Here is a 12,777-nt window from a genome sequence, read left to right as displayed (position 1 = left end):
CTTTATGGCATAGAACCTACTGCAGACATAATACAGTTTAAGGATTTTTTTTAAATAAACCTAATTACATTATAGAGAATATATTTAATTTGTAAAGCGGTTCAACTGTACCTAATAATGTGAATGCTCTAAAGCACCTTAAAGCATGTTGAAGGAAAGTAGACGGAAAATATTTAACACTGTCATATACTAACAAAATGCATATTTACAGTACAAGAGAAACTTTTAGGCAAAGTGAGAATGATACAGTAAAGAATCGTGTAAAGTTTGGAAAGTCACACTGCTTGATGATAATCTTCAAAACTGTTGATAATAAAAGAACTATTGTATCAACAGTCATGACAACAGCACAAAACACAACTGGAGCACCAACCACCACAACTGCACCTCCAACAACAACTAATGCAGCTGTGACTACCACATCAGTAGCACCAACAGTAACTACACCAACACCAATCAACATGACCGCAGCTCCAAACACTATAGCACCAGCAACATCTACCACAACTGTTGCACCAACCACCACAAGTACAGTGCCATTCATTACAACAGCAGCTCCGACCACCACAACTGCTGCACCAACCACCACAAGTACAGTGCCATTCATTACAACAGCAACTCCGACCACCACAACTGCTGCACCAACCACTACAAGTACAGTGCCATTCATTACAACAGCAACTCCGACCACCACAACTGCTGCACCAACCACTACAATTACAGTGCCATTCATTACAACAGCAACTGTGACAACCACAACTGCTGCACCAACCACTACAAGTACAGTGCCATTCATTACAACAGCAACTCCGACCACCACAACTGCTGCACCAACCACCACAACTGCTGCACCAACCTCTACAACTACAGTGCCATTCATTACAACAGCAACTCCGACCACCACAACTGCTGCACCAACCACCACAACTGCTGCACCAACCACTACAATTACAGTGCCATTCATTACAACAACAACTGCGACCACCACAACTGCTGCACCAACCACCACAAGTACAGTGCCATTCATTACAACAGCAACTCCGACCACCACAACTGCTGCACCAACCACCACAACTGCTGCACCAACCTCTACAACTACAGTGCCATTCATTACAACAGCAACTCCGACCACCACAACTGCTGCACCAACCACCACAACTGCTGCACCAACCACTACAATTACAGTGCCATTCATTACAACAACAACTGCGACCACCACAACTGCTGCACCAACCACCACAACTGCTGCACCAACCACTACAACTACAGTGCCATTCATTACAACAGCAACTGCGACCACCACAACCGCTGCACCAACCACCACAACTGCTGCATCATTCCTTACAACAGCAGCTCCGACCACCACAACTGCTGCACCAACCACTACAACTACAGTGCCATTCATTACAACAGCAACTGCGACCACCACAACTGCTGCACCAACCACCACAACTGCTGCACCAACCACCACAACTGCTGCACCATTCTTTACAACAGCAGCTCCGACCACCACAACTGCTGCACCAACCACTACAACTACAGTGCCATTCATTACAACAGCAACTCCGACCACCACAACTGCTGCACCAACCTCTACAACTACAGCACCATTCCTTACAACAGCACCTCCGACCACCACAACTGCAATAACTATACCAACCGCAATCAACATGACCGCAGCTCCAAGCACTATAGCACCAGCACCATCCACCACAACTGCTGCCACAACAACCACCACAACTGCTGCACCAACCACCACAACTGCTGCACAATTCCTTACAACAGCACCTCCGACCACCACAACTGCTGCACCGACCACTACAACTGCAATAACATTCATTACAGCAGCAACTTCAATTATCACAACTTCAGCACCACTCACAAAAACAACCACCACAGAAGGTGACTCCAATTTATTTGAAAAAATATACAGAGCATATGATATAATAGAGAGACTTAGCGAAGAATCTATTCAGCTTTAAGGCATCTGTTTGTTTTAACACCATCCATGTTCCGTAACAGTGAAATGCACCCTCAGTCAGAAATTACAAAAAAAAAAATACAAAAATAAAGAAATAAATAATTTTTAAAAATTCTAAAGATATTTCTGGTTATACACAGAATAAGACACAGACAGACTTATTACATATGTATCTTTGTAAAACTGAAATTAACTTCCAAAATGTTTGTATGATGGAAGAAATCTTAACTGAGTAGTAACAGAGACCACCAGATCCCATTATGAGGGAAATAAATTGCCCCATGACACCAGAGCAGCAAAACAGTCCCTTTCGGTTTTCATGGAGCTTGCTCTGACTTCAGTTAAGCAGAGATGTGAACAAGGAAGAGGGAGGGATCCTTAAGCTTTGCCTCCTCCAGGAAACCATGCTGATGTTGATGTACCCATGAGAGACCTTTGCACAAACTGTCTCCCTGCCCCTCGCTGATTTCAAAATTTCAAAACAGGCGAAGCCCCAGCAAGCTTCCATGTCCCCATTGAGGCATTAGACAAGAGCGGGTGGCTACAGAAAGGCACGTAGCCTTGAGATGGTCCTGCTACCACTCTCAGGAAGCATGCTTTAGTCACTGCTTTAAAAGTTAAACATCCTGTGCATACACAGTGTTAACCAAGTGTCACAACCACATCCTGCTGTTAGATGGCCCAATAACACAAGTTTTGAGGAACCTACAGGATGGACAATCCAAAATCCTGCCAGTTTCAGCTGCCAACTGAAAAATAACCATAAATATGTTACAAAGTAAGATTGAATTGCATTTACAATACATTATATAGCTAATTTGGCCCCATTGTTTTTTTTAGTGCAGGGCTCAAATACAAAGGTAAACTTCAAATTGATAGAAGTTTTCACTTGTAATTGATATGTAACACTTTTCACACATGAAAAGACAAAAAAATTACAAGTTCCACAATTTTATGTTCTTTTATTCAATTCTAATTGTAATATTTTAAACCCTAAAGCCCTGCAAGCACTAGCACATATGAAGATGAGGATAACTACCTATGGAGCGGTCAGCAATGCAACAATCATCAGACTTCTTCAAGAGGTAGGCCTAATTATCTCTTATTTACAACAAGTTTGCTTTGCGTTTAATTCTTTAAACTTTGAATGATAAGAAAATGAGATAAACATTCTTTGTATTTTCTTTCTCGTTAGTTTTTTAGCAACCAGATCCTGAATGGAACAGCCCACAGTCTCTCTGTGACAAACATTCAACAAGTGAGAGTTGGCCCATAAACACTTTGCATGGATGGAAGTCTACATGAAAACATAACATGTTTAGCCGACTGTTCTCATTAAATTGTTGGCTGTCTGAGTGGAGTCCAAAGAACAATGTTGGCTTTATAGATGCTTGGGAAACTTTCTGGGGAAAAATGGATCTTGTTAGAAGAGATGGTAGCCATCTCACTTTGCATGTAGCAGCTCTCATTTCTAAAAAGTGACTGTCCAGAGTTGAGACCAGGAAGGAGAGTTGCAGTCTCACACGCCTCGCTGCAGCTTCTCTCCTCCCATTATCACATCGGCACCTAATAGTAAAACAGCAAAATGTGGATTATTAAACTTTAGGTCTCTTCCTTCTAATTCCCAGTTAGTACACGAATTAATAATTGATCAACAAACTGATCTACTCTGCCAAACAGAAACCTGATTACAGCAGGATGATTATGTTAGTTTAAATGAATCAACACCTCCAAGTTATACAGAATCCTAGAAGCACAGGCCGATTGGGTGTGTGGCAGCAAGTGTCTCACTAATCTAGAAGATCATCATTTACCTTTGGCCTTTGGTGAAGCTAGAACATCTTCCTATTCATCACAGATCGATGAAAATAAGAAGAACCCTAAGTTTCATTTCAGCACTGTAGCCAGACTGACAAAAAGTCTGAGCTCTTTTGAGACAAGTATTCCTTTAACTAGTAATGAGTTCATGAATTTCTTCTCAAGTAAAATTTTAACTATTAGAGCAACAATTACTTAAAATTAAGTTCAGCTACTCAGTAACATTAATATTTATTTAGAGTCTTTTTCTCCAATTGATCTTTCTGACTTAACTCCAGTTATTACTTCCTCCAAACCATCAACATGTCTCTTAGACCCCATTCCTACAAAACTGCTCAAAGAAGTCCTGCCATTAATTAATGCTTCAATCTTAAATATGATCAACCTATCTCTAATAATCGGCTATGTACCACAGGCCTTCAAGCTGGCTGTAGTTAAACCTTTACTTAAAAAGCCATCTCTAGACCCAGCAGTCTTAGCTAATTATAGGCCAATCTCCAACCTTCCTTTCATATCAAAAATCCTTGAAAGAGTAGTTGTCAAACAGCTAACAGATCATCTGCAGAGGAATGGCTTATTTGAAGAGTTTCAGTCAGGTTTCAGAGCTCATCACAGCACAGAAACAGCTTTAGTGAAGGTTACAAATGATCTTCTTATGGCCTCTGACAGTGGACTCATCTCAGTGCTTGTCCTGCTAGACCTTAGTGCTGCGTTTGATACTGTTGACCATAATATTCTATTAGAGCGATTAGAGCATGCTGTAGGTATTACAGGTACTGCGCTGCAGTGGTTTGAATCATATTTATCCTAGAGACTCCAATTTCTTCATGTAAATGGAGAGTCTTCTTGATACACTAAGGCTTATTATAACGTTCCACTGAAAAGCCTTCAGTTGATCCAAAATGCTGCAGCAAGAGTACTGACAGGGACTAGAAAGAGAGAGCAGATTTCTCCTATACTGGCTTCCCTTCATTGGCTCCCTGTTAAATCCATAATCAAATTTAAAATCCTGCTCCTCACATACAAGTTCTTGAATAATCAGGCCTCATCTTATCTTAATGACCTTATAGTACCATATCATCCCATTACAATACTTCGCTCTCAGACTGCTGACTTACTTGATGTTCATAGAGTATCTAAAAGTAGAATGGGAGGCAGAGCCTTCAGTTTGGATTCGGGACACAAACACCCTCTCTGCTTTTAAGATTAGGCTTAAAACTTCCCTTTTTGATAAAGCATATAGTTAGGACTCGATCAGGTGACCCTGCATCCTCCCTAATTATGCTGCAATAGGTCTAGGCTGCTTGGATTGAGTGTTTCTTCTTCAGTCACTTTTTTAACACATTTTGGTTTGGTAACATATGTTTTCATGCACCTCTCTGCATTTTATGGGAGATTATGTATCGGAATTTCAGGAGCAGGACCATGCCTCATCTATATAGGTTCCCCCAGTTCTGCAAGCTGCTCATTCTTGTTCACGTGCCCTACCCTCTCTCCCTCCTTGTTTTCACCTCTTTAACTTCTTCACTTCTATTTAGTGCATGGGGATTTGCCAGGCCCAGGAGCCGTTGCCAGTCCCCTTCGAGGCCTTCCTCAAACCGCAGCTCAATTCATGTCCAAGCATTCACCTTTCCGTAAATGCTGTCAAACCTAAAATGAGGACATTAGGCCCAGCTAGTGAATTATTAGTTATTACCTTTACCTTACCTTAAAATATAAAACACTTTGAGGCAACTGTTGTTGTGATTTGGTGCTATATAAATAAAATAAATACATACATAAAATGTGCGTTTTGGTTCGGTTTTGGATCTACCCATATGGAAAAGAAATAGAAAAAACTTATAAAAGACTTGCATCAGATGTGGCCTACTTCATATATATAAGGCTTATATGATTTTTCCCTCTACACTTCCACAAGTAAATCTGTGCATGACTTGTGTGTATTTATCAATATTTTCGAACCTGATTTTGTTTGTTCTTCCAAAAAAAACCAGTGCGGAATAAAAGTAAAAGTAAGTGGTCAGAACTGCTGTTGTAAGGAATGGTGCAACACTGTAGCCATAAGACCTCAGTGGTGTGTGACAGTGGTGAGATCCCTCCTCAGAGTCACCGTATATTTCCTCACTGAAGTTTATAGGGTACCAGCCTTTATTAAGTCTAAGAGGAATTCACTGACTCATATTAATTAAGTAAATTAAATAAAATGCAAAATACACAAAACAAAAAACTATCTAAAACAAATTCACAGACCAAAAGTGAAAATGAAGTGTCGGTGACGCATTAAAGGTCATTCTCATCTATTCATTTTTAGAAATGAAAACATGTTAGCAAACCTGTTTTGTTTAAATGGAAAATAGAAAAAAGGGTGTGGTAAAGCTGACATGACAATTTGACAAAAGATGAGGTGAGTATCTAAGTTTGAGATTACACGTTCATTATATAAAGTGCAGGTCTAAGCTTTAGTATCACAGTCACTGCAGGACTGAGCTGTTCATTGCAATGAAGCTGACTTCTCTGATTCTCCTCTGGGCGCTCTCCAGCACAGGTAACTCCACTTTTTATCATTCAGGATCTAATTGAAAAATTGTCAAGTCTAAATCTTACAGTAAAAAAAATAAATAGATCTTAAAAGTAAGTTTAAGTCTCTTTTCCCAAAAACACCCAAGCAGTTTACAAGGTAACAGGTTACTATGCACACATGTCACCACATACAGTGGCTTGCAAAAGTATTCGGCCCCCTTGAACTCTTCCACATTTTGTCATATTGCAGCCACAAACATGAATCAATTTGATTGGAATTCCACATGAAAGACCAATACAAAGTGGTGTACACGTGAGAAGTGGAACGAAAATCACACATGATTCCAAACATTTTTTACAAATAAATAACTGCAAAGTGGGGTGTGCATAATTATTCAGCCCCCTTTGGTCTGAGTGCAGTCAGTTGCCCATAGACATTGCCTGATGAGTGCTAATGACTAAATAGTGCACTTGTGTGTAATCTAATGTCAGTACAAATACAGCTGCTCTGTGACGGCCTCAGAGGTTGTCTAAGAGAATATTGGGAGCAACAACACCATGAAGTCCAAAGAACACACCAGACAGGTCAGGGATAAAGTTATTGAGAAATTTAAAGCAGGCTTAGGCTACAAAAAGATTTCCCAAGCCTTGAACATCACACGGAGCACTGTTCAAGCCATCATTCAGAAATGGAAGGAGTAGGGCACAACTGTAAACCTACGAAGACAAGGCCGTCCACCTAAATTCACAGGCCGAACAAGGAGAGCGCTGATCAGAAATGCAGCCAAGAGGCCCATGGTGACTCTGGACGAGCTGCAGAGATCTACAGCTCAGGTGGGGGAATCTGTCCATAGGACAACTATTAGTCGTGCACTGCACAAAGTTGGCCTTTATGGAAGAGTGGCAAGAAGAAACCCATTGTTAACAGAAAACCATAAGAAGTCCTGTTTGCAGTTTGCCACAAGCCAAGTCATGACATATATGTTTAATGTTGTGTGAATACAAGACATCAGCTGTGTTGCAGGGATCACGAAGCAATGTCCACAACACATTAGTTTGGTAGATTTGGTTTCCAAGCGTAAGAAAGTATTTCTGAGTACACAGAAGATTAAATGATCTAATAAGTTTTATGATCATTTTGTCAAATTAACTTATGTTGGCTGTATTTTACGGTTGTTTGTCATTTAAGTGTCAGCTTGTACAGTACAACAAGGATATTAAACAAGACAATCTGATCAAAGACCATTTGAAAGAGGTGTCATTAATACCATTGCTTTACCACTACAAACGCACATCTCACTCTGAGAAGCCTGTCGACCAGGAAAATAAATTTCACACTCACTCCTCGTGTAAACAAGGAAATTGGCGGCTGTAATTTTAGTGTGGGGAGCATACCAAGTGTTTGAATGTTGTAACTTGTATCTGTTGTACTGAGAAAAAAAGGCCTCTGGAAATTCAATTTTTAACTGCTGTTCGACTATTCCTAAAGACTTCTTTCCAGTTCACTTGATGAACTTAAAAGCACTCCCTGCTCCCTCCAAGACATTGTGTGCACAGGGGAACCTTTCATTTTGCATCATTAGTTATAATTTTAATTCATAATCACATTTATAGATATTGTCTCACAGCAAGACGTTCAATTTCACCATCAGGCCGGGGTCTTTCTGTGAGGAGTTTACATGTTCTCCCCGGGCACTCCAGCTTCCTCCCACAGTCCAAAGACATGCAGTTAGTGGGGTTAGGTTAACTGGAAACTCTAAATTGCCCATAAGTGTGAATGTGGGAGTGAATGTGAGCGTGAATGGTTGTCTGTGTCTATGTGTTAGCCCTGCGACAGACTGGCGACCTGGGTGTACCCTGCCTCTCACCCTAAGACAGCTGGGATAGGCTCCAGCACCCCTGAAAAGGAGAAGCGGAAGCGAATGGATGGATAAATGGATGGACATTTATAGATACATTGACACAGATATTTATATGACAATTTAAATCTGGCACACAGTATTTAAAACAAACACAAAAAAGAAAAACATGCAAGTAAAAGTATAGCGTTTTTTCATATTTTAAAGGTATTGTGAAAATATTTATTCATTCATGTAATGAATGAATAAATATCATTACATCATTACATGAAGGAACCTTTAAAAAAACAAAAAAAAAACAAGCGCGTCCATGCTCACAGGTGTACACACAGGTGATCACACACACAAACTACACCCTTTTTGGCTCCTACCTCAAAGCACACTGTGCGCTGTCGATCTTACGTGCTGCACAATAATGTTTAATATTTAGTATTTACTGTCATATTCCCATAGATCATTGTGATGATGTTTATTACTCTCGTTTTCTTCTGCTTGCTTTCTTCTTTCTTTCTCAACAGGTGATCCAGGTGATCGATATATGTATTTTTTGTCTGCTTATTCTGTTGGTTTTTGGTTTTTTGCCCTTTTTCCCCGTCCCTCTTCCCCGCTGTTTTTCTTTCCCTCTTTCTTTCTCCCCTTTCCTTCCCCCAGTCAAGTCTGTCCCGTATTCAGCAAGTGAAAATAAAATAAACAATAAAAGGTGAATCAAATGGACCATTACGGCAAGGCTGGGATGGTCCATTTGGTAAAGTAAATCCGTTGGGCATCTTTCTTCGCCTTTAGACAATAATTCTGATGGCAAAAGAACCAAACGGGACAGGTTAAAAAGAAAAAAAAGAAAAAAAAATTTATTCATGTTTCAAAATTCCCTACTTTTAAAGTATAAATAATTTTCATAAATCTGGCACACACCAAAATAAAAAAATGTCATGCCATTAGGGAAAATGGAGCAACAACTGCATATTTTTAAACAGGTAGGTTGATGAGAATCCGTGATTTCTGTCTGCCATTAGATACATCAGTGGATAAATCTTAATCTGCATCTACCACAGTTGTTACATGACGGTAGGAAAAGTAATGACAAAGCACAAGAGCAGTGAATGTAGGCCATAATCTGCAGCTGTAATATGCTGAGGACGGGTGTGCAGTGTATCCTTCTCAATGCTGCCACCTTGTGATGGAGCTGAGGAGGTGCAGGCTGAAGCCCTGGAAGGTTTCTTTGAACAGACGCTCCAACAGAGACACGATGGCGCTCTCAGACAGCAGAGACTGCTCACGGGACCAAGAGAAAACCATTTACAGAACAATGACAAGTGAAAATACTTTTTTTTTCAAGGATCAACTAGCAGTCTTTTTTTCTTCTTTTTATTTACTTTTCAAAGATTGAATTAACAACTTAGATGAGCTCATATGCTTACTATTCTGCCCTCACTGCTACACTGGATACAGTTATGCAGATAGATAAACTCCTCGACAACTGACAGGTGTATTGTCCCTTTTATTGATGCTGCCTTCAATTATCAACAGAGTGAAACTACAAACAAAAGGAAATAAGCAATATTCAGTCTATATATTCACACGACAATGCAAATCAGTTGACTAAACTAGCTAACATTGGAAAGAAAGTAAATCTGAATACTAGTGATGTGTCCTGTGTGTCGAAGCTTCGAATCGTGTGTCGGGTAATCTCGGGGGAGTTTTTGTGAAGCGCGTATCGAGGCTTGCTTTGATTACGTATGCAGTGACGTTCGAGGCCTCGCGAGCAGTCCGTACCACGTGACTGATTCAGGAACTGTCTCGCGCCAGATTCGAAATAAATGGGCAGCAAAACACAGCTGATTTCCCATCACGCTGTGTTGTGGAATTGGATTACGTACGTGCTACATAGTTACTTGAGCATTTCTTCTTCGATGGAGCCAGCAAGGAAGAGATTTTTCTCCTCTTCTATAAAGTATGCACACAGTAATAAATGTCACAAATGATAAGTACCATAATATAAATAAACAACACTACAGATTCTATAACCTGATATATGCCTTTTAGTTTATTAAAAAGTGAAGCGCCACACAGTTTGTGTCATTATCCAGATGTACATAAGCATGATTACACAGTTATTGGGGTGGGTTTTGATTATCAATTAAAATCGATTCTAGCTTGGATAACGTGATATTGATCCTGAATCGATTTTTAATATAAATTTATTTTGCCTGAAACGCCAAATTTCAACAACCACCAAACAGCTAAAACAGTAAATGAGAGCAGGAACACAGATTCTGCTCATAGACGCAAACACAAAGCGCGGACCTGCTGACGGATCAGAATCAGTGAGATGTCGCATTTCTCACCCGACGATATTGACCAAACCAGCAGCAAAAGAAGATCCAAACTACGCTTCATATAAACATCGTCATGAATTCCCTCTGACTTTTGCTGTTTTGCTTCCACCAGGATAGAATCACACTTCATGCACAGCTTTCTCTCTCTCTCTCACACACACACACACACACACACAGTATACTTCAAGAAGTTTCCCGTCTAAAAATCTGTTTTCTGCATTATTCGCTTGCTTGTTACACATACGACTACCGTTGTTTACAGCGCTGTCAGCCGCTGTTTTTTTCCTTTTACTTACTTCCGAAAAGAAAACCTAATTTCTGCTGTTCAATAGGCTACTAAACAAATTTAAACTTTTTAACATTATGCAAAATTTTTAAACGCTAAGGTGTGTCTCTAATAAATCCTCTGTAATTTGCTCTGCTTCAATTCAGCAGCATCAGGTAATGTTCATTTGTTGATTAATGGTTTTCTTTCATTTTTGATCTACTGCTGAATATTTTTATAAAATCGTTTTTCTGTTTTTAGCCTTAGCTTTCTTTTTATAGTTATAAAAATATGTAAATGTACTGATCTATGATCTGAATTATACTATTGACTGACTGTCTGAGGCTAACAGTTACACAATCATACCAAAACTGTGTCCTGATAGTTTCCACTTTTTTTGTATCAGACATACTGAGACAATATTCGGGATAAATAACCATGAAAACAATTTATTCAGTTTAGAGGTTTACACATCATTATAATCAAAGAGCCTGTTTCACTTGAATCGTCCACTTGATGGCGCAGTAGAGCAAGTGAATCATCACAATGCTTCGAACCATGAGTCGACCAGTTGGATGGAAAGCTTCACTTCATCACGAGGCTTCATCTCACCATCACTACTGAATACGGTACACCTTTAACCATGAAAGTGCATAAATAATAGCATATATAGTTGCATTAACTCTTGTTCAACTTAAATACTCACAAGCGATGCTTTCTGTAAAACAACAAAGAGGATGGATGCAGATGTTTATCAGAACAACATGCTGAGTCAGTCTTTTCTCAAAGTGTGCTGCATACTAACTCTACAGCTAACAAAAAACAAAACTTGGCATGAAAGAACTGTAGTGACTCCTGCTGGTGGGAAGAAGAACTACACCAGCACACTCCCCGTCTGACATCAATTCGATGTCATCACCATCTTTAAGGATCAATGTCTCTATTAGTATTTCGCAGTAGGAGAACAGTCTCTGTCACTGGTCGTAAGAAGGTTTTAGATGTACCTCCAGAAGCGACCTTTACCTCAGTCTTTCTGACATGTCCGTCTTGGCTAGGAAAGGCCTCAACAACCACCCCCATGGGCCAGTGGTTTCTTTTAGCTCCACTGTCCTTTAGAAGAACTAGATCTCCCTTTTGAAGATTTTGACTCACAGATTGCCATTTTCTTCGCTCTTGGAGTGTCGGCAGGTACTGTGTTTTCCAACGGTGCCAGAAGACATTTGAAAGATGTTGCACTTGTCTCCATTGACGTCCGAACAAATCTTTATTGTCAAAGTGCCCGGGTGGCGTAGGTGGTAATCCAGTTTTCTGCGTAAGGAGGGTAGCAGGCGTAAGAAGAAAGGGGCAATCTGGATCTGATGAGACTGGCAGTAGCGGTCGAGAGTTTACGATAGTGGTTACCTCTGCTAGAAGGGTAACGAGAACTTCATGGGTCAACGGGCGAACTGGGTTGACAGTTAGCATAGAGTCCAGTATGCGCTTCACGATGCCAATCATGCACTCCCAACTTCCTCCCATATGAGAACTATGAGGAGGGTTGAAGATCCATGTGCATTCATTCTTGGATAAAAAGTCTTGAATTTCCTGGTTGTCGCAGTGTTTTGAAGTTATTCCGAGCTCCTTGCACGCTCCCAGAAAGTTGGTCCCACAGTCGGACCTCAACTGCTTTACTGGTCCTCTGATAGAGATGAATCGTCTCAGAGCATTGATAAAACTAGACGACTCCATCGTCTCGATGACCTCAACATGAATGGCCCTGATGCCCAAGCAGGTGAAGATGACGGCCCAGCGTTTGCTGCTGGCAAGGCCTCCTCTTGTTCTCCGAGAGTTTACTGTCCACGGACCAAAGACGTCAACTCCGACATAAGTAAACGGGGGGCAGACTGTCACACGATCGAAGGGTAAGTCTGACATTTTTTGCTTTTCTGTGTTCCACCTGAGCTTGCGGCAAATTATACAGTGGTGGATGACTGAGCTGATGCTCCGTTTACCACCAAC

The 12,777-nt window shown here is 40.5% G+C and overlaps 1 protein-coding gene across 1 annotated transcript; it reads left to right on the top strand.

Moving 5' to 3' along the window:
- The first annotated feature begins 240 nt into the window (after nucleotides 1-240).
- Nucleotides 241-4,139, top strand: LOC120433846 (GATA zinc finger domain-containing protein 14-like). Its single transcript, XM_039600797.1, has 4 exons — nucleotides 241-248; nucleotides 409-1,902; nucleotides 2,981-3,066; nucleotides 3,177-4,139. Exons 1-4 carry the CDS (start codon nucleotides 241-243, stop codon nucleotides 3,182-3,184), a joined length of 1,596 nt encoding a protein of 531 aa, XP_039456731.1. The 3' UTR covers nucleotides 3,185-4,139.
- Nucleotides 4,140-12,777: the final 8,638 nt, after the last annotated feature.

Source organism: Oreochromis aureus, linkage group 17 (genome assembly GCF_013358895.1).
Source record: "Oreochromis aureus strain Israel breed Guangdong linkage group 17, ZZ_aureus, whole genome shotgun sequence".
Taxonomy (NCBI): domain Eukaryota; kingdom Metazoa; phylum Chordata; class Actinopteri; order Cichliformes; family Cichlidae; genus Oreochromis; species Oreochromis aureus.
This window is presented reverse-complemented; position numbering and strand designations above follow the sequence as displayed.

Coding starts and splice junctions, on each gene's coding strand:
- LOC120433846 (XM_039600797.1), top strand. Junction 1,903..2,980: donor AAAAACAACCACCACAGAAG/GTGACTCCAATT, acceptor TAAACCCTAAAG/CCCTGCAAGCACTAGCACAT.